This window comes from Corvus moneduloides, chromosome 22, assembly GCF_009650955.1.
Source record: "Corvus moneduloides isolate bCorMon1 chromosome 22, bCorMon1.pri, whole genome shotgun sequence".
In the NCBI taxonomy this organism is placed as follows: Eukaryota; Metazoa; Chordata; class Aves; order Passeriformes; family Corvidae; genus Corvus; species Corvus moneduloides.
The window spans coordinates 638,988-666,179 of record NC_045497.1 but is presented as its reverse complement, the minus strand read 5'-3'; the positions used below and the strand labels follow the sequence as shown (position 1 = coordinate 666,179).

Sequence of the window (27,192 nt, the reverse complement as noted above, 5' to 3'; positions counted from 1 at the left end):
GACCCAGGAGGGCAGTCAGGGTCTTTGTCTCTCTGGGTGGAAGCATTCGTGCTAGGTGATCCTGTAAATACCAAGGTGTTGTTGCATTGCTCGTTGTCATCCTCCCTCCCGCTGTTTCTGCTATGAAAGCTGACCATGTCTCATCTGCAAACATTGGCTAAATTTCCTGATAGTGGGATAGTGGTGAAGATTAGGCTGGGCTCTGTATCGTTCCCCAAGGAGGACAAGGCACCCCCTGACTCAGCAGCAGCGTGGAATTGTGTGTTTCTGCAAATTCACCAGATTAGGTGACATAGAGCACATGTCCGCGTGCTGCAGAGAGCTTAAGAGCTGAGAAAAACAAAATTAACCTTTCAGACTGGTATGAACAATTCTGGGTAGATGTAAACCAGACTGGCATGGAGTGGAGATGGTCTCTGTGAACTGGCATGCCTTGTACGTCCCTCATGTCGGGTGTATCTGAAATAATGCCACCTGCCCTTCTTAGGAGTGTTCTCTTCAAATGCATTAGCCCTGTTTGGTTCTCAATAAGAGAGAAGAAAATCAGCTAAGTAACCTTCCCTTCTGTTCTTCCTGGGGGTCTTGGATCTTAAAGCTAGCAGATTGCAGCTATTTTTCCTGAGTTCCTTTTTCCCTCCCCTACAGTTTCTGATGTCCAATTTCTCACAAGCCATGTGGGCAAATGCCCTGCCAGTGTTCAGTACAGCTGTACATGTGAAACTTGGAGATGATAAATAGAAAAGCTGTTGAAAAGGAAAAAACAGAACAGAAACCAGAATTCCTGTAAATAGTCTGTTAAAAATATCTTCAACACATGTCAGGGCCAATGATTTAAAATAGACAATTCCTGAGCGTTAAAAGGTCACATGGAGACATGATAGTAGATTCAAACAGAGTTGAACAATGAATGTTTCAACAGTCACATCTTGTACTGTTGGCAAGATATCTGTGTTGCCAACTAGTAATGTTCAGGGGAAAAAAAAGAGATTGCAAGAATAATGAGCTTTTCTTAGATCATAATATAGAGGGGGGGGGAAAAAAGAATTTATACCTTAATCACATGTCTCCGGCAGCAAAAACTTTAGGAAAAATGGTGATTCTGGGAGTCATAAAACTGCAGGACCAGTCGAGGTGACTCCACAAACCATGCCCTGTACCAAGGCTGTTTGTTTCCATGTGTGGGTGAAATAATTAAAATCATAAATCCGCATTCCCAATATTTTCCCATTTGTGACCCAAAGTACCGTGGGCATTTCAGAGGAGATGTGTGAAAAGAAAGAGACTTTTCAAATGAGCACATGGTCTTCGAGTATCTAATTGCTGCTGAAAATTTAATGAGACGGAGAGGAATGATTGTCTTTGAACACTGGAAACATTTCTTATCCCCATCTGCTGCTGCTTTGGAGCCACTAATTTCCTGTGACAGCTGGGAGAGCTGCACTGAGCAAAGGATGATGGCAGCCCTGAGGGGTGTGAGAAGTGGCTGAGCTTTGGGAAACTGGTGGGATGAGACCTTGCACAGTAGTTTGGTGCGTGGGTGGGTTTCCCTTGCAGTCAATGGACCTGTACAACAGGTTGGGGGAGAAAAAAAATGAGTGGATAACCCTGTGTGTCCTTGGTACCCAGCATTTAAAGGAGTACTTGGTCCTGTTCCCATGATTAGCAGGTGGAAGTGGAACACCAGGCGTGTTAAAACCTATCCTGCTCCTACTTTGGACCCACGGGCACCTTTCCTGCCTTGGAGGTGTTTCTTCTCATCCCCTAAATCCACCTGACTCTCCTTTGGGACTTGGAGTATTCCCCATCCTTATTGCACTGTTTCCCGTTTGAGAGCACTCTGCAAGCACCAGCCAGGGTCTCTCCCCTTGTCTTTGGGGCTCACTCCTTTTCTCCTACAGTCCATGTCTTTTCCCTCTAAATGCCTTTCCCACTCGTTTTCTCCCAGACTTGGTGCCAGCCAATTTCTAGGGTTCCCACAGTTTTTCAGGTGAAGAAAGAACAGTTGTATGACTGAGGTTGTCAAAGGAGCGCTTTCCAGGAAAGGAGTGAATCCCAAACCGTTTTACATCTCCTACGTGGGCAGTTTCACACACAGACGTGGATGTGGGACCTGCCCTCGGTGTTGCGCTGCTGTTTGGCCCTGCGGCTCCGGAGCGAGCCGTGTGTGCCTCAGGGACGCCGCCAGTGCGGCAGCGGGCGGCAGCCACGTCACGCTTCGGACACTCCGTGCGCTCGGCCGCCAGCATCGATCGCTGCCGCGGGCGCTGCGCTCCCCGCCGGCATCTCCGCTCTCCGCCGGCATCTCCGCTCCCCGCCGGCATCTCCGCGCAGCCCCGGGGCGGGTGCGGACAGCGGCGCGGCGGGACCCGAGCGGGGCCGGTGTCCGGGGCGGGGCGGGCACGGCGGGGAGGGACCCGAGCGGGGCCGGTGTCCGGGGCGGGGCGGGCACGGCGGGGAGGGACCCGAGCGGGGCCGGTGTCCGGGGCGGGGCGGGCACGGCGGAGCGGGCACGGCGGGGCCGGTGTCCGGGGCGGAGCGGGCACGGCGGAGCGGGCACGGCGGGGCCGGTGTCCGGGGCGGGGCGGGCACGGCGGAGCGGGCACGGCGGGGCCGGTGTCCGGGGCGGGGCGGGCACGGCGGGGAGGGACCCGAGCGGGGCCGGTGTCCGGGGCGGGGCGGGCACGGCGGAGCGGGCACGGCGGGGCCGGTGTCCGGGGCGGAGCGGGCACGGCGGGCGGGGCGCGGCCCCTCCGACGCCCCTTTGCAGGCGGGGCCGGGGTGGTGCCGGAGCGGGGCCGGGCCGGGAGCGCGGGAGCCCCGCAGCCCCCGGGACCCCCCAGGTGAGCGCCGGGACGGGGACGGGGGGAGGCTGGGCCGGGGAGCGGGGCCCGGGCGGGGCCGGGGGCTCCGGGGTGCGCGGCCGGCGCTGCGGGGCCGCCTGCGGCAAATCCCGGCTCTGCTCGGGCGCCCTTAGCAAAGAGCGCTGCTCCTCGGGAAAAGCGCCTCTGCTTTGTGGAGATGGGGGCTCTGCGGAGCCGCTGACCTGCGGGGTGCGCGGTGGGAGCTGCTCGGGGGGTGCCCTTGGCGCCGTGTCCCCTGTGCTGGTGGCAGCGCTGGGATGGAGGGATGGATGGATGGATGGCAGGCAGGCAGCGGGCTGGGTGTTTTGTCCAGTAACCACTCATCACCTGCCGGCCCACCCCACGGGGTGCTGGTGAGCTCTGGTGCTGCTGGTGAGCTCTGGTGTCTGCCTGGCCTTTAGGGTAGGCTTGGCACATGGCACCTTGTCGCCACAATTGTCACTCCCAGGCTTGAGGAGTGGCAACACCCGGTCATCCAGACCTTCCCTGGTGTAGGACTTGTGCTGCCTGGCTCAGTTGTTCACAGCCATGTGTGTTTCTGCTGTGGGTTAGCTTTGGATCATGTTTTTGGCAGGGCATGAGGGAGTCTTTTAAGAGCTCCCAGAAGAGAGTCTCAAACACGGTGCACTGTATGTGCCTGAGATGGGAACCTGAAAGTTGAATGTCATGATAGAGGTCATTAGAAATGCATGACTTATTTTTTGTTTTCATCAACAAGATGGACTCGGGTTTCTGGTATTGTGGAGCAATTGGGAACAGTTGAAAAAGCCTAATTTCAGCAACTTCTTTCGTTTTATCACAACTTCCTCCAACTCCCAGGTTCTGCCTGTGTTAGCAGTAATAGCAAGAGTGCAAGGATCTCACATCATTTTGCCAGCATTTAAGAGTTACAACATCCTTCATGAGTTACAGACTGTACTTGTGCATGTGAGAAAGCTGAAACACGGAGGAGTTCTTTGTTTGCTGTTGTGCAGCAAACAGTTGTCAGGTTTGGGAATGGAACTTTGCACAGTGTTGGTTTTCAAGCTCTTGCTTTAACCACTAAATGTATGGTTTCCCACTAGATAGTTCCTCAGGCAATACTGTGAACTTGCCTAAAAGCTGACTGGAAGTTTCCACCAGAGAAAGGTTCTCAGTCTCCCATCAGATGCTTTTCTCACTCTCTGGTGTCTCTCTGCCTCTCTCTCTGGTGATACTGTTTTACTCCCAGAATGAGGAATGGCTTTACATCTCTTTTTCTTGCTTTGCATGAACTCCTCTTTCCCTCCCTCTGGCTACTGCTTCTGGTGGGATCTAAGGTTCTACTGAGCTTGAATGATGGGAGATGGCTCTGATGCTTTCCTGGAGCTGGGAGCCCCAAAAACTGCAGCCTGGTTTTATCACCACATGTACATTCTGCTTTCCTATCTCTTCTCTTGCTGACAACCCCTTTGATCATCAGCCCTGCACGCAAACAAGGTTATCCCCAGTTCAGATCACATTAGTGTAGTTCTGCTTCCATTACTTTTCCCTGCGAGCCTGTTCTGTGGGAGTGTGTGTGTGTGTAAGGGGGGCATTGAACAATCTAAAAGCTCAAAGTAGTCTTTATTTCATAATGGAAAGGGCCCAAGCCAACGGATTCTTTAGCCCCAGTGGTTGTGTAAAGCTTGATCCTTGTAGTTTCCACATAGCTAGAACATTTCCATGGAAGGTGGGAAAATCCATGGTTCTCCAGTGACATCTTGATGCACAGAAGATGCTGATTTTTGTTAATTAAGTGCTGTTTTTTATCAGTGCCTCTGGTAGGGAAGAGGATGCTCTATAGTGTCTCAGAGGCCTGAAGGGTTAGGTCTGGGCATTTTCATCCCTTGTCCAGGGAGAGTTCATGGTACATGTACATCCATCCAATGGTTTGTGTAAGTAAAAGTCAGATTAATCAGGGGCTTAGAAATCTCTAAGAAAAGGCATTGTCAAAGCAACATAACTGTGTGTCTGGTATGTAGAGCTGGATGAACAATGAACTGCTGTTGAAAGAATGAGTGAATCAGTGCAGGCAACTGTGTGGCAGGATAGGAGAGATCAATGTACAGAATGGAAGCTGATAATAAGAAAACAACTTTATTTAATTTTTATATTTGGTAGAAGTCATATAATGGTAAACCAAGTAAAGGAAATTTAAACCCTAAAACTAGGGTTTGAGGAAGATAAAAAGCCAGGCTCTTGATTTTAGGAGTTGCTCAGTGCTTGAATGGTTCCCCACACCTTTCCAAGGGGTCCAGAGTGTTTTTCCTACCTAGTTCATGAGCTGAGTTTGACACATGTGCGTGTGTTGAGGGTGGAAGCACAGACAGCTCTGGTGCAGCTCGGGTTTGTACTGAAGGTGCAACCCTTCCCAGGAACTGAAGGAGAACAGTGATGGCCTAGTGGCACAGCTGGGACACTGATCCTGTTTTACAGAGGGACTCCTGGAAGTTGGAAAGGAAAGGAAGCACATCTGTTGGCACAAGAGCAAAGTCTGACCTGTTACTGCCGCTTACGCCAGTGGGAAGCAGCTCCAGCGTGGTTCTGCTGTGGGATGAAGTGACTGGCGCTGGGTGTGAGTCTCCAGCAAACCCTGCAAGGGGGCGGCCCCCTCCCTCCCTCTGTCCCAAACTCCCACGTGCAGGTGCAGTTTGGCACACTTACCTGCTGCAGGATATTTCCCAGTCTGTCTTGAAGGGCAATTTGTGTGTTAATTTTACTGTCAGTCAGCACTCAAGTGACTTGACTTGTCTGCAGCGTGGACTTGTTTCACCCTGTGATCCCAACTAAAAAATCAAGACCGAGCTTAAAACACTTTCAGAACACACTGAAGTGGCTGTGGAAGCTCCGAGCTGGTTCACGTCTGCCGAATGTCCTGATTGTGTGGTAAAGCCATGTCAAACACGTGTGTACTTCAAAATTCCCGTGGTCTCCTCCCCCAGCCAAGCCCATGCCTGCAATGAAAGTGACTTCCTGCAGTCTCCCACGCAGCACATCACCTGTGAGCTCTGCACTGCTCATTTCCTATAAACTCGAGAGGTATTTTGGTAGTCCTGGGGTTTAGTAATTTTGCAATTTGTTTGTGGGTGTTTGGGCTTCCGTGTCTGTCTGATGCTGCAGCCTCACAGAGGTTTGGGGGACGCTGCTCCATGTGTCATCTTGCTGCTTTTATTTTTTTGTTGGTTTTTACCTTTTCCTCTCCAAAGCAGTTGCATGTTGTAAACACCAGAGCTGTGGTTGATAAACTTCATGAGAGGAAATTTGTGTTAGTAAGTTTTATGTCGGCTGCTGGCTTGTTAAATACTGCCTGTGTGGTTTCAGATGTGTCCACTGCGCTCTGACACTCTTCGTGAATTTACCTTTCCTCAGATTCCTCAGCTGTGTTCCCTCCTATTACTGATGTCATGCCTATATTCTCTGCATGGGATCCAGTAAAATTGAGGGTTTATTTCTGTCCTAGTGCCTGGACTCGTCCCGTGTGCACATCAGCTCTGCCTCTTTGGTAAAAATACACATTAATTACCTTCACACTAATTACTGCAAGGGGAAAACCCTAAGGAGGGGAGAGCAGCCTGTAGCTTTCCTGCAGAGTAAAGAATAATGAACTGAGGCAAAGGGCACAGGGGAAGTTGTGGACTTGCCTTCATCTAAAAAGTGGAATTTCGTCTCATGATTATTTTCCTCCACCACTTTTCCTGCCCAGTGATGAAGAGGTCTGGGCATTGTATGATAGGTTCATTGCATGTGTGACTCTAAGGAAGTGATTAGTGCCAATGGATTCATCTTTTCTGATTGCTCCCCAGGAAATTATTCCACACCTCAAAATTAATGGGGGATTATGGAGCAATTGTGGAGTCTTTGCTGCTTGTGCTGGTCTGAACCAGAGGCAGGAGTCAGTGTGGAATGGCTCCATGTGTGTTTCATTCCTAATTTCCTAATTTTACTTTCACCTTACAAAAATATTCCACAGAGCAGAAATACCTGTGACAAGGGGAGTAGACTTGAGTTCCCTGGGAACTGTGTGGAACAGCTTTGTGTTTGGACCCATGGAAATCCATCCTTGGGCGTGTTCTTGGTGCCTTGGGGCCTGTGTTGTGTGACAGTGGCGCTTCCCTTCCTCTGGCACGGTCTGAGAAGTCCAAGGCACCGCTTGCTGTGCAGAGTTTGTTTATCTGCAGCCTGAAAGCAGCAGCTGTGGTGGCCCCACAGCTCGGTGGGCACAGCCCATGGGGAGCAGCAGCTCGTCCCACAGCTGGGCTCTCCCCTGTTTTGTGCCTGGCTGTGCCTCACATTGTCACAGCCAGCCCTGAGGTCCCCATCCAGCGTGCAGGAAAGGAAAGGAAGGAAAGTTCCCTTCCTCCTTTTGGGAAGAGGCAGCAGCGTGTACCTGCCTTGCTCCTGAAACCTGTGCTTGAGGGCTGTGGGAGGTGTGGCTGGCGGGAGGAAGAATTGTTACAGCAAGGTGTGGGTGGGGGAATGTGGAAGTATTCTAGCAAGAAGATGTTTTGGGGTATGTTGCAGCAGGAAGGGTGAGACCCGGGAGTGTCTTACTGTAGAATGTGGGTAGCTGCAGCCCAGTGTTGATGAGGAGGGTTCTGTGGGGGCCTGGGTACCTGCTGAGGTTGGTTCTGTGGGTTTACATCCCTGTAAAACACAAAATTCTGTCTCACCGTGGCTTGCCCTGGCTCTGAGGGATACACAAGTTGTACAGGAAACTAATTTGTCAAGTGTAGATTGATTAACTTGAACTTCAGGCTACCAGACCTACAAGTCTGAACCCTACCATGGTATGAGATTTCTAGCACTAATGTGTCTGCCCACCAGAATGAGAGTCTGAGATTATGCTGAGGCTTTAAAAATGGACAATTATATTGGAGAATGTTGGGGTTTTTGTTTGAAGACTGCTGCAGTGAAAGACAAAGAGTATATCTCGAACAGCTCCAGTAGTGTAAACCCTGCCAAAAAGGAGTGATGCTGCATTCAGCTATTCATAAATGGTAAATGACCCAGAGAAAAGGGAATTGTAATTACTTACACACGTGGGGTCAAGATAGCGCAAACAAGGTTAGAGCCTGGAGAACTCTGTTCAGTTTCCCAAGGCAAAGGGGAAGAGGGAAGTCAGGTGGTGCAAAAGTACCCATCTATGCAGAGCTTGCCTCATGTAAGAACTGCCACACTGCATCAGATCTGAGCTCCAACAAGTCGAGCATTCTGAATTTAGCAATAGGAAGGGGAGAGACTTGGTAAATGATGTATTAGAGGTGGTGAAAGTCCAGAATTATTCTTCCTTTGGTATATTCACTCCAGGTTCTGTTGGAAAAATCCTGCATCCTCTAAATCAGGGAGTTTGGAAAGACAAGGTGTTGAGCTTGAACTGACATTGTAGTGCTCATGGCTTAGAGAAGTACTTCATATTCTCTGGGATGTGGTGCCAGATAGAAATCCTCAGCAGAAGGAAGCAGCTCAGCCATTGCTGTGTCTGTCTCTGCTGGTCAGTAGAGTTGTAGTTTGCTGATTTAGGCTAAGGTGGCAGATACAGCAGAGACTTGCTGTTTTTATTGTTGATGAGCAGAAAACAAGGCCAGTTTGTTTTGCTTTATTCAAATTTGTAACCCCTGCCTCCTCCCCCTTGCTCCCCTCCCTGCTAAGGCCCGGGGGGGGTGGTTTGTGGTCTCTCTATCCGGTGGCTGGGTGATGCAGCCTGTGTGCTGAGGAAGCAGGACAGATAAAACATAGCTCATATTTCTGGGAATCCTGACCTCACTGCTGACAGGGAAGTGGTGTGTTCCCAGGACCTGGCAGATAAGATGCTGGGCTCCTTGTGCTGAAGCCCAGGGCTGGCTCATGAGGAGCTGCCAGCAGGACTTTGTGGTTTGGGAATCAGCAGCACTTCGCTCAGCTTCTTTCAAAGTCTCTACACCCACAGCTGCAAAGTTGTATTTAAAGTTGTGAATGGGGAAATTTTGTGCTGGTTTCATGGGCTGAGGGTAAGGGACACAGACTTGCTCAGGGCACGTGCAGGGCTGGGTTTGGAGCCGTGGCCGTGGAGCACCTTCCAGGCTGTTCCTCTGCTGACCTGATGGAAAAATTCTGGTGAGAGGGAATTGAGGTGAGCTGGTTTCCCTGCTGAGGTGGTTGGAGAGAATTAGAGCCACTTCCCTGTCTCTCGCTGGGACCCAGTGCCAACAGTTCCAGAGTCTCCCAGCACGTGGGGACACCACACTCTGCCACTTGTCATCTGTGCAGGAAACTGGAGATTTTATTGCTGTAGTATTTTGCTTGTGGGCAAGTGGATGGAGACTTTGTTACAGGCCTTTTTGAGAAAGGAAATGTCTGACAGGCTTCTGGTGAATGCCTTTTGTTTCATCCTGTGTTTGAAAACAGCAGTTTGTACCTGATAGCGTTCAGCTTCTTGTTCTTGTCTTTGCATTCCTTGGGTGTACTGAAAATAAATTGCAGCACCCTGCCAAGGGATAGGCTGCAGATGGAATTAACAAACCTATTCTGATTGCCTCAGCCTTCAACTTCATTTTTCTGTACTTGTAGAGGGGGGATGTACAGCAGAGTATTATTTGTTTGTGTGTATAAAAATGCATGCATACTTGGAACCAGCAACAACTCTTTCTCCCTCTTGCAGACTGGAACTGAGCTCTGGAAAAACAAAGTGGAGCTTGGAGCATGTGGCCTGAGGATTGCCTTACACAGCCAGGGGTAGGAACTTACTGTTTGTCTTGGCTGCTTGGTCACAGATGAGCTATTGGGACGAGTGTCTCTGTTCTCCAGAGAAGATAATTCTCCTATTTCTTAGTCAAATGCAGATGTAGATGTTAATTCTGGCCTAGAAGAGATTAAGAGAGGGTTGCATTGAAATAGAAGCAAATGCTGTAGTTACATGTGGCTCAAAGGCACTGGAGTGGAATTTTTACTAAGGTCCATGTTTTCCTGAGCTATAAGGCTGTGCTGACCTTTCTTTCTTTGGGTTCTTTTGCACATTAATTTCCTACAGAGTCCAGCACAGAACTGAGCAAACAATGTGTAGTCAACATCAACAGATTGTTTTCCCTTTTCTTGCAGGTGGTAGCTAAGCAGTGAGCAGGATGCCCCCAGGCATTTACTGCCCTACGGAATTCTGGTCCAAGGGGGAAAACCAAAACATCCAGGTCGACTTTTTGCTGCCCACAGGCATATACTTAAACCTCTCTGTGCCCTGCAATGCCAGCCTGGGCACCATCAAGCAGGTAACAGCCTTGTACCAGCTGTTAGTGACAGGTCTGTGTTACAGCCAGAGGCCCATCTGCTCCAGAGTTTTGCCTCCAATAGCAGGCACTTAGGATGAGAGTGAAAAAAGGGGTGTGAAGTCATGTGAAAGTGCTATCTACAGGGAGAGAAGGATCTTTGGGAACCGGATAGTGTTGACAAGACTTGAGAAGCTCTTGGCTCCCGTCACAGATTTCTTGTTACTAGGGGCAAGTTACTTAACCCAATTTTGCTTCCAGTGTCAGTAATTGCTCTGTTTCACATGGCCAGAGGCAGCAGGTGCTTACTGTGAGGTATTCAGGTGGGGGTTATTTAAATGCTCAGGTTGAGGGATTTACATTGCTTGAAACAAAAGGCAAGCGTGAAGAAAGGAAGTCAGTTAAAGGCACCTGCAAATAAACCTACCCAGCCGTTCAGCACGAGCTGGAGCCACCAGACTTGTCTGAGGAGCAGCCTGGGATTGCAGGTCCAGGAGTGCTGTGAGGAGCTTGGGCTGTGCTCTGCCTTTGCTGTGTGCTCAGGGAGAGGTGGTGGGTGGCAGCAGCAGAGTGAGGGCAGGGGTGGCCGGGCGGCGCGGGAGGGTCACGGTGTGCGCTGCCCCGCAGGTGCTGTGGAAGCACGCGCAGTATGAGCCGCTGTTCCACATGCTCAGCGACCCCGAGGCCTACGTGTTCACCTGCATCAACCAGACGGCCGAGCAGCAGGAGCTGGAGGACGAGCAGCGCCGCCTCTGTGACATCCAGCCCTTCCTGCCCGTCCTGCGCCTCGTGGCTCGCGAGGGAGACAGGGTCAAGAAAGTCATCAACTCCCAGATCAGCCTGCTCATTGGGAAAGGTCAGTTCACTGGTCACGGCAGGCGTGCTGGCTGTGGGTGGAACGTGCTCCTGTCCCAAACGGCCTGGCTGCCTGTGGGACAGTGCTGGAGCCCTGCTTGTGCGCTGGGACGTCAGCAGGTTTGGTCTCCAGTGGATGCAGAGAGAGAACACTATGTGTGCAGACCCAGGGAAGGTGATGCTTCCTGCTGGCAGAGCACTGGGGTGTTGAGTCAGTGCAGTTCTACATCATAAATAAGTGACTGCTGGTAGCTTGGCTGACTCTGCCTTTGGCCACATGTTAAACACGTGTTCAGGGAGTCTCGAGACTCTTTCACAGACGTTTGAGGAAAAGGCCTGTTTCCCCCAAAGGCTGCAGATGCTTATTTTGCCTTCCTCTCTTACTCTCCACTCAGGTTTGCACGAGTTTGACTCTGTGCAGGATCCAGAGGTGAGTGATTTCCGCACCAAAATGTGCCAGTTCTGCGAGGAGAAAGCAGCAAAGCGGCAGCAGCTCAGCTGGGCGGCGTGGATGGAGTACAACTTCCCCCTGCAGCTGGAGCCCATGGCCAAGGGCCTCGGGACTGGCTCTTTGCAAATCCCCACCAAGAACATTTTTGTCAACATCAAGTTCCAGTCTGGCGGGGTAAAGCACAAGGTTTTCTGTCACAGTGTTTAATGGTTTGTGCTTTTCCTTTGGAAGCCTCTGTATGTTTGCAGACAGAATAATGTGTGCCTGGACAGTGTTTCCATGTGTTCAGTGTTCATTTTCATTCTCCAGATTCCTTTGCATGCAGTGATGGTTGGGAGGGAGACTGAGCCTCCAACCGAGGGAGCTGTTCTCCCTCCTGAACATGCACTGGGTGTGCTGGTTAGCTGGAAGCTGAGGTTGCTGCACGTACATGGGGTGGAAAGCTTTTTGGATGTGGGTAGGAAAGGAGCATAGAATCCAGTACTTGACTTTCCTTTGGAAGCTCAAGAGCCTGCCTCAGGTCATGCTCAGCAAACACTGCTTGCAGGCACTGGTCTGTGCTGCCCATGGGCCCTGTTCTTGCCTCGTACCCTTGGGTCGTGTTTTGCGTGTTGTGCCTGGGCATGGAGCAGGGTCACCCTCACGGGAGAAGGGCCTTCCAGAGCAGTGTGTTTGAGCACGGTGACCCTTACAGCCTCTGCCTGCTGGTGGAATGACAGTGGGAAGGTTTTTAGTGACTGGCAACCACGTGAACTGGTGATTCTGCTTAAACTGAAGTTCCTGATTTCCAGCCTTGTGCTTGCACTGCTGAAACTTGCTCCTGCCCAGTTTAGCAAACATCCCTAGTTATCATTGGCTAATGTGTGTGTGATTGCACCTTCCTATCCTGCTCCTCACTTCCAGCAGCAGGAATGTTGTTCCCTGTCTGTGCCATTTCAGCCCTTTGCTGGTATCTGACAGTTTGCTGTGTTGTTGGGATTGCAGGAGAGCTTCACGTTCCAGATCTCCCCCTGGGAGTTCCCCATCACCTTGATGAGCTATGCTATTAAGAAACAGGCTACTGTGTTCCGCCACGAGACCGTGCAGAAGCCGGAGGACTACACCCTGCAGGTGAACGGGAAATGTGAATATCTCTATGGGAACTACCCCCTGTACCAGTTCCAGGTGAGCCTCGTGTCTTTATCAGTGAGTCTGTTCCCACATGGCCTTCCCTTGCTGGGGGTGTGGGCTGGGACATGTTGTCAAGGAGACAGTGCTGTTTACAGGAGTGCAGCACATCAGTGACAGGACCTGGATGCTGCTTAGGGCAAAGGGTATTTCCAGCAACCTAGAAAATCCCTATTTTTGGGGGGCCGGTGATCTAAGCCTGTCCCTGGGTGCTGAGTGCTGTGTAAATACATTTAGAGGCTGTGGTTCTGGAAGTATCTGCTTGCTTGTATGGTGAGCTGAGGGTTCTCCTCTTGAAAATTGGGCGAGCAATCCTGAGTCATGTGCTCCTCTGGCAGGGCAAACTGCTGCTGAGAGTGCTGAATCCTCCTCAGTGTTTTCCCTTAATGCAGCCATTTGAGTCCATTGATGAAATGCCAGCTATAAAAGGCACTTCATATTCTCAGTTCTGGCAACATGAGCCCAGTGAGTTGCAGGTTTATAAAGCAAGAGGAGATAATTGAGAACTGGAATTCGATTGTTGCTGGGTCCTTCCCTGATTCCCTGCACGGGTTCCTGCCTGGGCTGGTGCTGGTTGGCGCGGTGGCTGTGGCCAGGCCCGGGTGGCTCTGGCCAGGTGGCCCTGGCTGACCCTGTCCCCTCTCAGCACATCCGCAGCTGCCTGCAGCGGGGCCTGACCCCCCACCTGACCATGGTGCACTCCTCTGCCATCATTGCCATGAGGGACGAGCAGACCAACTGCATCGCCAGCCCCCCAAAGGCGGCCTCCAAGCCCCCTCCACTCCCCAAGAAAAAGGTAAAAGGGGACCCCTGGGGTCACCCTGGGTTCGTTTGTTGGTGGACGTGCTGATCTTGGCTGGGAACAGCAAGTGGGTTCTCCCTGCCCTTCTCAGGACAGGTTCCTAGCTGGGGTCTAAGATGGGAATTCCCAGCCAGCCTTCCAGCCCCTCCACAGCTTCCCTGGTTGTCCCAGGCCTCTCGCTCTTTTCTGTGGGAGCAAAAAGCATGGAATGGGAGATGAGTTCTGGTGCTGGCTTGAGAGGCCTTTGTTGCATCTATTTCTGATTAGAACCCTTTTGTCTTTCCAGCCGAACTATGGCTCTCTCTGGTCCTTAGAGCAGCCTTTCTACATCGAGCTGGTGCAAGGCAGCAAGGTCAATGCAGATGAGAGAATGAAGGTGGGTACTGGCTCACTCTGGGGGTTTGTACTTTGGCTTTCCCAGTCACATCCCTCTCGTTTGTGTGGGGAGGACAGTGGTGGCTGACAGCATGATCTCACCTGCTCCTGTGGGGCTTCATTCAGCCTTTGGGCAGTTTCTGAACTGCAGCACAACAGGAATGGGGAGGGAAGTGGCCGGCCAGCAGCCCAGCATTAGAAAAGCTGCTGCACAGCAGACAGAGCTGCTGCCCTGAGGTAATGGCATTGTACAGTGCTGGGCAGGGAAGCTGAGCAGCAGAGCAGGGGAAACCCAGCTCTGAGGAGAGAGTGATGGGAGAGGTGGTGACTGGCAAAGGGAAGGCAGAAAGCAGGAGGCAGCAGAGCCCTGGGATATGCAGGGTGTTTGCCATGAAGGGGGAGCAGGAAAATGAGGAGAAGGGGAACAGCTGCTCTTTGGGAAAGGAAGGAAACTGGGCAAGAATGTGTTGCATTATTCAATATGCAAGTCTGCATGAAGTGAGAAGGTAACAATGCACCTACTGAAGCAGAGTAAAGAGAGAGAGAAAGGAACTGGATCTCAATGGATCAGGAAAGAGATGGGAGCAGGACACCCTGTTCAGGGGAGCGGCTGCCCTGTCCCATTCCTCTTCCAGTGATGTGTCTTCAGCGAACAAGGCAAGCCCCTGTGGATTCATGGTGTGCTCTTATTTTTCCTGCCCTCAGCTGGTGGTGCAGGCAGGTCTGTTCCATGGCAATGAGATGCTGTGCAAGACAGTGTCGAGCTCGGAGGTGAACGTGTGCTCAGAGCCGGTGTGGAAGCAGCGGCTGGACTTCGACATCAACATCTGTGACCTGCCCCGCATGGCCCGGCTCTGCTTCGCCCTCTATGCCGTCATCGAGAAGGCCAAGAAGGCTCGTTCCACCAAGAAGAAGTCCAAGAAAGCTGTAAGTGAAGCCAGCCTGGGGCTGAGCCAGGCAGGCCAGGGCTGCAGAGCACAGGACATGATTCTGAACCAAGTGCCCTTTGCTTTCAGAGAGCTTTATGTTAACAAAAGCTTACAGAGTAATGGCCAGTAACTTCTTCAACAGGAACAGGAAGCTGAGCAGTGGCTGCCTGTGAGAAAGGCTGTTTATATGTAATTTCTTCTCAAGAAAAACCATTAAGAAACATACCCAGCATCTGACTGGACCTAAAGAGGAATCACTTGTGTTGGTGTCCCTGTTTCACTGTTCCGCAACTTCCTTGTTTTGTAGTTGAGGTTAAACCACCACCTGTGTTGCATTTTCTTTCTAACAAGGTCTTTCCTGCAAATCCCCAGTGCAGCAAATTACCAGCCAGGGAAGGGGAATAAACTGAGGAATGTAAACACTGGTTATGGCAAAGCTTTAGACAACGTAAAGTGAAAGTGCAGATTCTTCAAGGTTACTGTTCAGGTGTTGCAAACTGAGCATAGAAAGTGTTAAATCACTTTGGAAGCTCTTGATTTGAGCATCTTAATTAGAGGTAGTGATATTTCTCACTTTCCTCAGCTCTATTCCATAACTTCTAGCCCATTAACGATTTAGTAACTAAAAGGAGATCCAAGTGCAGCCTGTAATTGAATTGCTGGTTTCCCAGAGCTGTAACTTAAGCCTCAAGCTCTTCGCATGTGAGACTTTTCTTTATGAGCAGCAAAGGCATTTGTTCCTCTGCAAATTATTGTTTCTGTGACCACAAAGACACTGTTCTCTTGCCTTAAGGAGAGGATTACTCATGCCGTCTGTACTAGAGTGCAGAGGAATGAGGCACTGATGAGTGTGATAGAGAAGATTTCAGTTCTGCTCACTCCTCCTCACTGTTGGGAGGTTCACTGAGCGTTGTTGTGCTGACATCAGTGGAGTTCTCAGGGTTACTGTGCAGTCATGTCTGGGAGCAACAGCCAGCTCATGAATCCTGCTTGTGGGGACCAATTTCTGGGTTGAAGACTTCAGACTGGAAACATTTTGAGGCCAGGACCAGGATTAACAGTTTTATTGTTGGGTTTCTTTTTTATTTAAGAATAGCAGAACCCCAGCTCCTGCTGGAGGTTTTTGTTGGACAGAAGATCTGATTCATCCACAGGCTGGATGTTTGTGGTCACACTGGAATAATTTTCTGTTTTGAAGCAGTCAGAAGGAAATCTTGCTGTTCTGATTGACAAAACACAACCAGTCTGTTTAGCTGAGTTGTTAAGAGGATCTTATTCATGTGTGTTCTGGTGCTGGGGAAAGGTGGATGCATTCTGATGAACTTTTAGTATAAAATCACAACATTCACTAGAGCTGAGCACTGCAAAAGAATTTTTCCCCGTGGTGAGCTACAGCTCTGAGTGAAGAAGTCAGAAATCATTTCAAATGGTTGGTAAGGGCAGGTTACAGTCAGAATGCACTCTGATATTTCGTTTGTTTGTTTTGATTGTTAATTTTTTTCATTACTCGGAGGTTAATTCCATATATGTTGTTTTTATGCAGACTGTCCAGAGCAGATAGGTGGGACTAAATCATTTACTACCACAAAATCAGGCATGTTTGTAGGCTGACTGGATGAGTCAGAGGGTTAATGTCACCCAGAGGGTTGGCTTTCAGTGTTTCTCTAAATCAAGCAGGAGATGTCTGTCTTCAGAATGCTGGATCCTTGTTTTTCTGGACCTTATCCACCAGAAATCTTGCCTTGTGTTTTGGCAGGCTTTTAGCTGTGGTTAGATGTCATTTACACTGTTAGAAAAGGTTATTGCTGGCAGTGGTGTTTTGTTTGGCTTTTTCCTGTGATCTGGAAGTTGATGTGTTAAATGGGATTTTACTGAAGGTACTTGGAGTAATCAAATCAGCTCCAAGGTTTGTGAGAGGCTGCTTGGAAGTGACTCATTTTGTCACATTAGAGGGAAATGGGGTCTCTGTTACCTCCACCAAGTGCCTGACCTGTGGGGTAAGGCTGCATTGTCTGGTATGCCCCAGTGGAACCAGATGTCTCACTGTGGTTCCTTCAAACGTGACACTGTTTGTGGCTGCGTCGGTGCAGAATTTCTGCCATGTAACCCCTTTTACACTCAGTTTCTGTGCTTGAGCCTTGGTGTGATCTGAGCTCTGAGTGCTGTTGTATGAGGTAAAGTGTTCCATTTGGGGAACCTGGAAAGCTTAGGTCACTCATGGAATGTGTGTCTGCTCTGGGGCTGGGAGCTGGGTGAGGGCAGGGGACAAGTTCTTTGTCTTGGCCATGTCCTGGTCACTTCACTTGTTGGAGTCTCCCTCCTCCAAAATGAGTCTGGGTTGGATTTGTGGGGTTTATTTTGGGGGTGTGGCAGGGGATTGGCAGCATAAAGTTTGATTTCTATAGATAGTGTTTATTATTGTACAAAGGAGCCAAGCCTTTTTTTCCTATTATGAGCTATTTCTAGCATCCTTTGTTTCGTTTTCCAAAGTCGTGCCTGCTCCACGTTCCCTGTTTCAAAATTAAAGTTCTCCTTCCCCTCAAACTGTGAAATATATGAAGTATGTCACAGCTTCCTAAAATACTGAGTGTACAGTAGTAAGGCCTTATTGGAAACTTAGAGATTCTTCAGCTATGCCAAATATCAGGTGGTGAAGTTTTAGGCACATTTGTGGGGAGTGTTTGGTGCCATTTAGCACTACACAAAAGACCCCAGGTTTTGGCAAATGCCCGATGCCATCTTGTACTCTTAATTTAGAGAGCTCAGCAGGTCAGCAGACAGGATGTCCCTTTGCAAGGGGATCTCTCTCGTTAGTCCTTCTGTTCCCCTGCTCCAGCTGGGCAGGTGCAGCTCCCCACGAGCGCTGTCTTCCCGCAGGACTGTCCCATCGCCTGGGTCAATGTGATGCTCTTCGACTACAAGGACCAGCTGAAAACGGGGGAGTGCTGCCTGCACATGTGGTCCTCCTTCCCAGGTATGGCAGGAGAGGGAGCTGCTGTCCTTTGGCATCCTTAGTCTGCACCAGGAAGTGGAGTGGTCACTGCTCTGGCCTGTGATGGCAGCTGGAGCCCTGCCAAGACAGGGCTTTGTTGAGCTTGGCTTTGCACATGTGACCTGAGAGGTGGCCACTCACCTAAGGATGTCACATGCCCCTCACTGGGGAGAGCTCAGGAAGATGAAGTGCTTGTGGCCAGGCAGTGCCCAGGGACGGTCTCTGCTCTGCTTTCTGCACCAAAGCTTCGCAAGATTTGGGCTCATGGGTTTTATGTGCTTTGTTTTTCAGATGAGAAAGGGGAACTTCTGAACCCCATGGGCACAGTGCAGTGCAACCCCAACACTGAGAGTGCAGCAGCCTTGGTCATCTGCTTCCCCAGCGTGGCAGCACATCCTGTGTATTACCCGTCCTTTGAGCAGGTGGGGCACAGGGACACTTTTCTGGGAGGCACAGGAATTCCCTCACTGTCCCTTCCAGTAGGGAAGCTCTGGGGCAGCCATTGACAGGGACTGGCTGCAAGCAAACTTGATGAATAGATATTGTTGGACCTTTGAGTGAAAACTTTTCCAAGCTGTGAATTACTGAGGTAAAGCTGCTCTCATAGATGAGCACTTGTTTAAAAAATGGGTTTAACTGAGCTGCCTTCAAACTGCATTAGGCTCTGTAGGAAGGAAGAGGAATAAAGGGGAAATGAGTGAAAGTAGGCAGCTCCCTCCCTTTCAGCAGAGTGGTAACATGCCGTGTGGGGTGGAGATTTTCCATCTGTCACTGCAACTGGCCAGACAAGTGGAAGAAGAAATGTGCCTGTTACAGGGAAGAAAGGGGATCTGCTCTGCCAGAGACATGTCTGTGCTCTCCACGAGGCAGGGGTGGCTCAGAGGCTGGAACAGGCTGTGCCAGGGAGAAGGGGGAGCCCAAGCAGAGGTGGCAAGTGGCTGATCTCCAATGCAGCACAAATGCCTGAAGTGATGGTGAGCTGCAACTACAGAGGAACTGAGGAGCCTTTCTCAGACTCTTTATTTGTGTCCCAGCTGCTGGAGTTGGGGAGGAATGGAGAACAACCCCGAGCTGCAGCAGAAGATTCTGAGGAGGTGAGTCTTCTGGCATCCGTTTTCAGCTGCCTGCAAGCCTGGTTTCATGGACCAAGTTGTTTCCACCTTATGCCCCACCCCCAGCATTTTTCACCAAACTGGGTCATGCCCCAGTCCTGCAGGGTCTCCCTGAGCTGAGCAAGTCCTGTGGTTGGGACTGAGCCCTGTGTCTGCTCTTTCCTGTGCTTGCTGTGAGCAGAAGTTGCAGCTGAAGGAGATCCTGGAGCGGAGGAGCCACACGGAGCTGTACGAGCACGAGAAGGACCTGGTATGGAAGATGAGATACGACATCCGTGACCAGTACCCACAGGCTCTGGCCAAGCTGCTCATCATCACCAAATGGAACAAGCATGAGGATGTTGCCCAGGTGAGGATGTTGGGGCTGGCAGCCAGGGCTCCCTTTCTGATCCATCTTTCAGTGTCCACATTCCTGTGCCGTGTTTGGGAGCCCAGCTGAGCAGGGGATGTTTCACAGTTTTCTCAGGGAAGTTCCCAGCTGGTGCCAGCTGAGGTCTCATTCTTCTGGGCTCTGTTTGGCTCTGTGGGCTGTCCCAGATTCATTACTGGCCAGCAAGGTCTTGTTTATCCCTTCAAGAAACTGGAGGCAAAAAAAAAAATCTGTTTAATTAATGGGAAAAAAAGAGATCTGGATTGAATATTCTTAAATGATAGTGAGAGATCAGCACAAGCCACCTCAAGGGATCAGTTTTTGACCTGGTATCTGCAAACTTGCTGTGAGGCATCTATAAATAGTGACCCCCTCATAAAGAGCTGCTCTTTCATCAGTAGAACTTCAGATTCACATCCATTGTCATAAAAACCTTGTTCCTTCTTTCTGCTATTTTCTTTTTGGTCATTCCAGATGATTTCCCTGCTTCAGACCTGGCCAGAGTTGCCTGTCCTGAATGCCTTGGAGCTGCTGGATTTCAGCTTTCCTGACCGTTATGTTGGTTCCTTTGCTATCAACTCCCTGAAGAAGCTGACGTAAGTGTTGGCCCCCGGGGAGAGGCAGCGCCCTTTCTGTTTCTGCTCAGGGCTGTGAACAAGAGTGACAGCCTTGTCTTTACAAAGGGCTGTTACAAGTACACTTGTGGCACTGAAGATAAGGTTGTCTTTCATGTTTCCTTTCTGTCCACAGGGATGATGATGTGTTCCAGTACCTGCTGCAGCTTGTCCAGGTGCTCAAGTATGAATCCTACTTAGACTGTGAATTAACCAAGTTCCTGCTGGAAAGGGCATTATCCAACCGCAAGATCGGCCACTTCCTCTTCTGGCACCTGAGGTGAAGAGCAAATGTTTTAGGCTTTTTCTCAGTAATCAAGTGAAACCAGCATTTACTGGGTCCTTCATTGCTCTGTGAAGTGGGAACTGCTGCTTTTTACCTTGGGTGACTCAGTAAGAATTATTCCAGGATGACACAGTATAGTTTTTTTGTTCATTTATTTTTGTCTTTTGTCATTGTAGTGGTGGTGTTTGGGTTAGGTTCTGTTTTTAGAATTTATATATATTTGTGAATATATACACACATGCATGTGAGCTGGAATTTGCTTTGGGTTTCCATGGCCCTGTGCCAGCTCTGAGCCATAAGCTCTGAACTGTTCTTGCTCCCCAAGTGATGTTCTCAAAGGAGGAGTTGGTGACTGAGTCACCCAGAAAGATGTCTCATCACCTCAAGCAATGGTTTTCCTCCATCACCTTCTGGGCTGGGGATATTTATTTTCCTTCCCCATTACAAAGAATCTAAACAGCAGCCAAATATTCTGGTGTGTCCCCCCCTCCTGGTGCTGGTGTGAATGGGAGCATGAGTCACTCCCTGCAGTGAGTCAGCACTGCTTTAACCTCCCTCCTTCCCTGCCTCCCTCCCCAGGTCAGAAATGCACGTTCCTGCCGTTTCCCTGAGGTTTGGCCTGATCCTGGAAGCGTACTGCCGGGGCAGCACCCACCACATGAAGGTGCTGATGAAGCAGGTACAAATTGCTTTGGGCCAGAAGGTTGCCTTTCCTCTTGCTTGGGGCTGGTTCTCAGCTGTTGGCTTTCCCAAATTAATGTCACCAGTAATAAATACAAGAAAAGCCTCGTAAGGGCTGTGTCCTGGAGATCCCCAGCACGTGTGGCCTTGCTCGTCCTTTACTCACCCACACAGGCTGCAGTCTGTGTCTAGAATGCTTTGAAATGGTCAGAGCACTGCTGTTGTGAGGTCAGTTGGGTGAGGTGCTGTTCGCTGGGAGCTGATCGCAGTTGGCTGATTCAGAGCAGGGGACTCCCTTTCAGTTGCTGTGTGCAGGTACTCCTGGCATTTTCCCACTCTGAAACCTCTCTTACCTGTCAAGGGTCACTGTACCAAATTCAGAAGTGGGAGACTCATCTCTAGACAAAGTTGTAGCCAAGCTGTGCCCATGAGCCAGTGCTGGTTCTTTTCAAGACTGAGCAGCACTTTTGCACAACCAGAACTCCCCAGAAGCACTGAAGGACAGGCTGGGCTCTAGGTCTCATCCTCACTTTTCTAGCCAGTGCACCTCACTTCTTCCTTTGGTGCATGATAATGTGCTTTATTCCTGCTGCAGTCATTACCTTGCAATGCATTTGTACCCAGCAGAGTATCCACAATTAATTATGGATCTTCCTCAAGCAGATATTACTAAATTTGTTTTGTTGCAGTATATGAAATTGCTACAAATTGAAGAGAAAGTAAGAGATGGAACCAAGGTTTACATTTCACAGAAAATTTTAATGTTTTTTAAACTTTCTCCAGGAATTTCCTATTTGTTAACCCTGTTTCATCCCTCCCTTTTTTCAGGGAGAAGCACTCAACAAGATGAAAGCTCTGAATGACTTTGTGAAAGTGAGTTCTCAGAAGGCCACCAAGCCTCAAACCAAGGAGATGATGCACATGTGCATGAAGCAGGAAACCTACAGGGAAGCCCTTTCCCACCTCCAGTCCCCCCTGAACCCCAACATTATCCTCGCTGAAGTTTGGTAAGGAAGAGATCTGCACTTCTGAATTTGTGCCAAAGGCTTTGTTTCACTCTGGAGCCAGGCTTTGGGTTATTCCAAGGTTCTTTCCTCGTGGAAGTCCCAAGTCCATCAGTCGTTGCTGTAGGACTGGCAGCTTGGATGACTGATATTTTAATAGATGGAAACCGATGGTAATATTTTTATTTCCTCTAGTGTGGATCAGTGCACCTTCATGGACTCCAAAATGAAACCATTGTGGATTGTGTTTAATAATGAAGAGACAAGTGGAGGTGGAGTGGGTATCATTTTTAAAAATGGAGATGGTAAGTCTTCATTATGCCTGTGCAAATGTATCTTTTAGTCTCAAGTATTTACTGTGGTGGGAAGGCCTAAATATGGACCATTAAGATGTTGTGTAAATGAGGACCTTTAATGTTTTTGGGTGAGTTTTTTGGCAGTAATCTGAAGACATAATAAACTCCCCTCTGTATTTCACCTGCTTCCCTCTTTCATTAAGATTTTAGTGCAGTGGTAACTGGATACCCTTGGACAACAAAACCAAACCTGATGTGGGGTGTGAAAGAGCTCTGCAGGGTTGGGGTGGCTGCTGCTCACTGTTGTGCCCAGAAGGGGATTTCTGAAGTGCCACACTGACTGCCATGGGCAGAGCTTTGGCCAAGTCAAGTAGCCTAAACCGCTGCCAGTAAAAATCCTGTGTGAGCTGAGGCTCTGGTGTGTGGTTTTACGTTGTTACTGCCCCAGCAAACACTGCTCACTGCTGGTCTTCTTTCCTGGCTCAACCAGCATGTGACAAACGTGGCAAAGGCTGCAGGCGCAGAGCAGGGGGGCTTTGGGAGGTACTTATGACCCTTTTTCCTCTGTAATGCTGCCCAGATCTGCGCCAGGACATGCTGACTCTGCAGATGATCCAGTTGATGGACATCCTGTGGAAGCAGGAGGGCCTGGACCTGAGGTGAGCAGTGTGCACACAGTTGTCCTCCTGCACTGATAGATCAGGGGTGGTGAGGCTGTTTTCTCTGCAAGCTCCGAGGTCTGTCTGGTGTTCTGGGAGCATCTGGGCAGGTTCTGTGGGGCTGGGGAATAGAACTGTAGAGGAGAAAGTGAGGAGACGGGCCAGGCAAGGGAAAGCTTAAAAGTCAACACCACCCACTTGTGGGCAGGATTTCAGTGGAAGGGTTTCTTTCATCTCTGCAGGATGACCCCTTATGGCTGCCTCTCCACAGGAGACAAGACGGGGCTGATTGAGGTGGTCATGCATTCGGACACCATCGCCAACATCCAGCTCAACAAGAGCAACATGGTGGCCACGGCCGCCTTCAACAAGGATGCGCTGCTCAACTGGCTCAAATCCAAGAACCCGGGGTGAGTGGGCGCAGCTTTCCCTCCCTGCTTTCTGCCTTGCTCCTTTTCCCTCAGCTGTGCACAGCTCCAGGCTCTGGCTGCTCCCTCATGTGGATCCATGTGAGCCTTGAGCAGAAACAGAGGCCTCTGGGTTACTGTTTGCAAGCTTTGTTTGATCTCTGATAGCCTAAGGCAGCTCTGACCATGGGCTGGACTCAAACCTTGATCCAGAGATACACAGCCAGCACAGGGCCAGCTGGAAGAAGGGCAGCAGGAGTAATGCCAGAACTGGGAGGTGAAAAAGGAAGCAGCTGTGTGGCTTGGGGGGTTACTGGAGAGGAGGAGAGCAGCAAAGCATCAGTGCTGTTCTGGCACAGCAGGGCCCTAACAGGAATCACTCCGGGAGTCCTGTGTGTCCTTTGGATCCATGGATATATAGAAATGAGTTAATTTAGTTGAGACTAAGTCAATTCCATTGAGATTGTGGCCACAACCTTATTCAGATCCCTTCAGCTACAGTCAGTTATTGCAGCTCGTTTTTGTAAAGCAGGGGTGGGAGTCCTGCCTCCAGAGAGCACTACAGGAATCCAAACGAGCTTTCCTCCCTTCTCCTGCAGCTGAAAACAGCTTTCCCCGTGGGGCAGTACTGGAGTCCAAAGTGAAATTATCTTTCACTCTCTTTCTTGCCATCTCTAGAGACGCCTTGGACCAAGCCATCGAGGAGTTCACCCTGTCCTGCGCCGGGTACTGCGTGGCCACCTACGTGCTGGGCATTGGCGACCGGCACAGCGACAACATCATGGTCCGGGAGACAGGGCAGGTAATCTGGGATTACCTGAGCAAAGGAATATTGTCTCTTCCCAAAGGAGGGCCATGGGCAAGGTCATTTTTCTCTCTCCCAAAACCCTATGATCGTGATCTGCTGAATACAGTAACTGGGAAGTAACTCAACACCAATCAGCTAAAACAGGTAATATTCCAAAAATATTTTTTCTTATTTTCAGCTGTTCCATATTGATTTTGGTCACTTTTTGGGAAACTTCAAGACTAAATTTGGTATTAATAGAGAACGAGTTCCTTTCATCTTAACCTACGACTTTGTGCATGTCATCCAGCAAGGAAAAACTAACAACAATGAGAAGTTTGAAAGGTAAGTGCTGGGAGTTAAACTTCAGCTTTTTAAGCTCTAAATTTTTAGTATTTATTTCCACCAATATGCAGCCTCTAGCTGCCTGTACACATGAAAGTAAATAAATTATTAACTGGAGAGAGTATATAGCTTTGCTTTACAAAATGGTTGAGTTTGCAGCCTTCATTCCTTCACCTCATCTACTCCTGCACAGGTTCAGGGGTTACTGTGAAAGAGCCTACATGATCCTGCGGCGCCACGGGCTCCTCTTCCTGCACCTCTTTGCACTGATGAAAGCTGCTGGGCTGCCAGAGCTCAGCTGCTCCAAAGACATCCAGTACCTAAAGGTAAGAGGCAGAGCCCAGGTAAGGAGTTAAAACTGAACACCTGATCTTGTGGCTGGGTGAGGAGAAGGAGTTCAGTGTGCAAGGACAGATTCTTAGAAGCAGATGAGCTCCAGGACTCACTGTTGTGAGTGGATGCCCAGGGTCCGTGTACAGGACATCAGAAATGCCAGGTCCTGGTCCTCGGAAATCCCTTCAGGTTCTTCACCATGAAGGCAGCAGGTGCCAGCTTGCAGGGAAGGAGACCCAGCTCTGGGCTCTAATTTCCTAGTTTGCCTCCTGAGTTACAACCACCCATCCCTGGCAGCTGCAGAACACTCTGTACGAGAACAATACAGAACCTGCTCTTTCCCTGCACCAGCATAAGCTGAGGGTCCAAGTGTTTATCAGAGAAAAAAACCCCTGCAACTACAGGAACAATTAAAAACAATTGATGGCAACTCCATTCCTCCTTTCAATGGAGTAATTTCTTATAAATAAACATCTTACTGGTTGAACAGTGAATTGTTCAGTTGTGCACTGATTTATGCCTCTTGCCTACAGGACTCCCTGGCCCTTGGGAAAACTGATGAGGAGGCACTGAAGCACTTCAGGCTGAAGTTTAATGAAGCCCTGCGAGAGAGCTGGAAAACCAAAGTGAACTGGCTGGCACACAACGTATCCAAAGACAACAGGCAGTAGAGCAGGAGCCTGCACCTGCTCAGGAGAATGTAACAGCCCCGAGTCCAGCACTGACTGCCAGGTTCCCAAAGACAGAAGAATGGTCGTGTTGAAGATCCCCCACCTCGTTCCCAGAGATCAGACACTGCTGCATGACTGAAAAACTGTTGGCCTGTCCTCAGCCACACCACGGTGGCTGCCGTAGATCTTTGGGGGACAAGGGAGAGACTTGAGGCAATAGAACTCCTGTGTACAGTAAAGGTAGGTAGAGGTACTGCACCCTTAAGAACTCCTTAAGCTTCAAGTACATCTTTCAATGGAAGAGTTGAGGCAGTTGTAACATCCCTCCAGTGTGCTAATGTCTGTATTTCTATTTTCTTGGAAATTTAGCTGAACAGAGATTCCCCTATGCCTGTAGCCCATCTTCTAGGTCACCACTGTTACAGCTTAGAGGCATTAACTTCAGCATGTGGTCACTCTTCCTGCCCTGTGTCAGTGTCCACCAAGGTGGGTCAGCACACAGCACACTGAAGCTGACTTGGACAAATGGTTTTACTCTGCCTTGAGACAGGATAAGGACATCCCAGCTGTCATATTGCTTTCTATCTGCTCCAGAGGCCAAAGTGTTCTGAAACTGAGCTGGAACTCGGCTATTGCTGTCTAGAACTGATGGCACAAGAGCAGCTTTGGAGTGGCCACTGGATCAGGTACTTACTTTGCTTTCCCAAGTTAGGCTTTAGTTGACTCTCAAGTAATTCCTGCATTTCTGCATTTATTTTGGTTTCAAACCTGAAAACGCTAAGATTGCATTTTCAAATTAAAGTAAAGTACTTACTGCTTCTTTTTGTAAAAGATGTTACGCTGTGAGGTCTGTTCTGGTTTGGATCTATCCATACAAACCCTCTTGCCTCTCAAGCACCTGTTGGTAGAAGCAGCAGTTCTGGCATGGAAGACACCTCATTTTAATTTACTCTAACCCTGGGAGAGCCCCTTTCCTACACTTCCAGATGATACTGTGACTGAAGCACTCAGGCTCTAACAGCTGCTTTGGTACTAGAGAGAAATACTGCAGGATTTAGAGCTCTATGCAGGCTGATCAGTGAGAAACAGTCCTGTGCCTCTGCTCCATTTTAGAGAGTAAATATTGCTATTTCCTTGCTTATTAAACTAATTTACAGAGCAGAAAGTATGCAAAAAAAAAAATCTTGGGCCCTGTGCAAGGTGAGATGCACTGAAACTACACCCCTGATCAGGTTCTTGTGGAAGGGAAGACACTACAATTCCAGAGCTGGAAAAGCAATTCTCTTGCAGTGCCAGAGCCTGGTGTTCAGGATGCTGCAGCAGTGGGACCCTGCTCTCCTCAGTCCCTCCCAGGTCTCACAGCAGAAATGACAGGCCCTCAACAGCTTTTAGAGCAGTGGCTCCTGTCCTGTCCCTCACTTTGAGAAGTGCAATAAATAACACAAAGGTGTATCAGTGGCAAGAACTGAGCACAGTTTTACAGAGGTTACTTAGTCTGGAAACCTGACTTACCTACAAGCAGTAAAAATTCAGTGAGTCATCCTGTGGACCTTCTTCCTTGTACACCCTGGGAGAGCATCTTGGATAAATCTGACAGCTCTGTTGACTCCAAATTCACAAAGCAGCAGCTCACCTGATGGTTTTCAGTAAGCTGAATTGTACTAAAGATTGAAACTTAAATAATTTTCAAAAATATTCCATCTCATTACAAGTGGCTTCTCATTTTTATAAATATGCTCAGAATGATAGACCTATTTCTATTTATTTAGAGATGTTTCTGTCATTATTTTTTTTTTAACTCTGTACAAACTGATTGTGCTTATTCTGTTGCCTTGAAAAAAGAAGTATTTTTTTAAGCCAAATTGTGGTTCTGCAAGAAGAGAATGTTTACATGTTTAGCTGTTCAGTTGCTTTAGGTACATGTTTTGTAAATAAAAAATATTGACAAATTGTACACAAA

At 49.4% G+C, this 27,192-nt stretch overlaps 1 protein-coding gene across 6 annotated transcripts; it reads left to right on the top strand.

Moving 5' to 3' along the window:
* Nucleotides 1-2,780: 2,780 nt before the first annotated feature.
* Nucleotides 2,781-27,192, top strand: PIK3CD (phosphatidylinositol-4,5-bisphosphate 3-kinase catalytic subunit delta). 6 transcript variants are annotated; one of them, XM_032131933.1, is made up of 25 exons: nt 2,781-2,840; nt 5,298-5,436; nt 9,499-9,572; nt 9,936-10,099; nt 10,724-10,952; nt 11,347-11,576; nt 12,387-12,566; nt 13,216-13,365; nt 13,658-13,747; nt 14,452-14,673; nt 17,553-17,649; nt 17,959-18,089; nt 18,702-18,761; nt 18,961-19,128; nt 19,624-19,745; nt 19,900-20,043; nt 20,629-20,728; nt 21,559-21,737; nt 21,930-22,039; nt 22,611-22,689; nt 22,932-23,099; nt 23,775-23,898; nt 24,083-24,228; nt 24,422-24,554; nt 25,095-27,192. In XM_032131933.1, exons 4-25 carry the CDS (start codon nt 9,959-9,961, stop codon nt 25,230-25,232), a joined length of 3,141 nt encoding a protein of 1,046 aa, XP_031987824.1. In that variant the 5' UTR covers nt 2,781-2,840; nt 5,298-5,436; nt 9,499-9,572; nt 9,936-9,958; the 3' UTR covers nt 25,233-27,192. The 6 variants fall into 6 exon arrangements, with proteins under 6 accessions (XP_031987824.1, XP_031987822.1, XP_031987820.1 ...); XM_032131931.1 differs by having other exon boundaries at nt 5,298-5,862; XM_032131929.1 differs by having other exon boundaries at nt 5,298-5,900.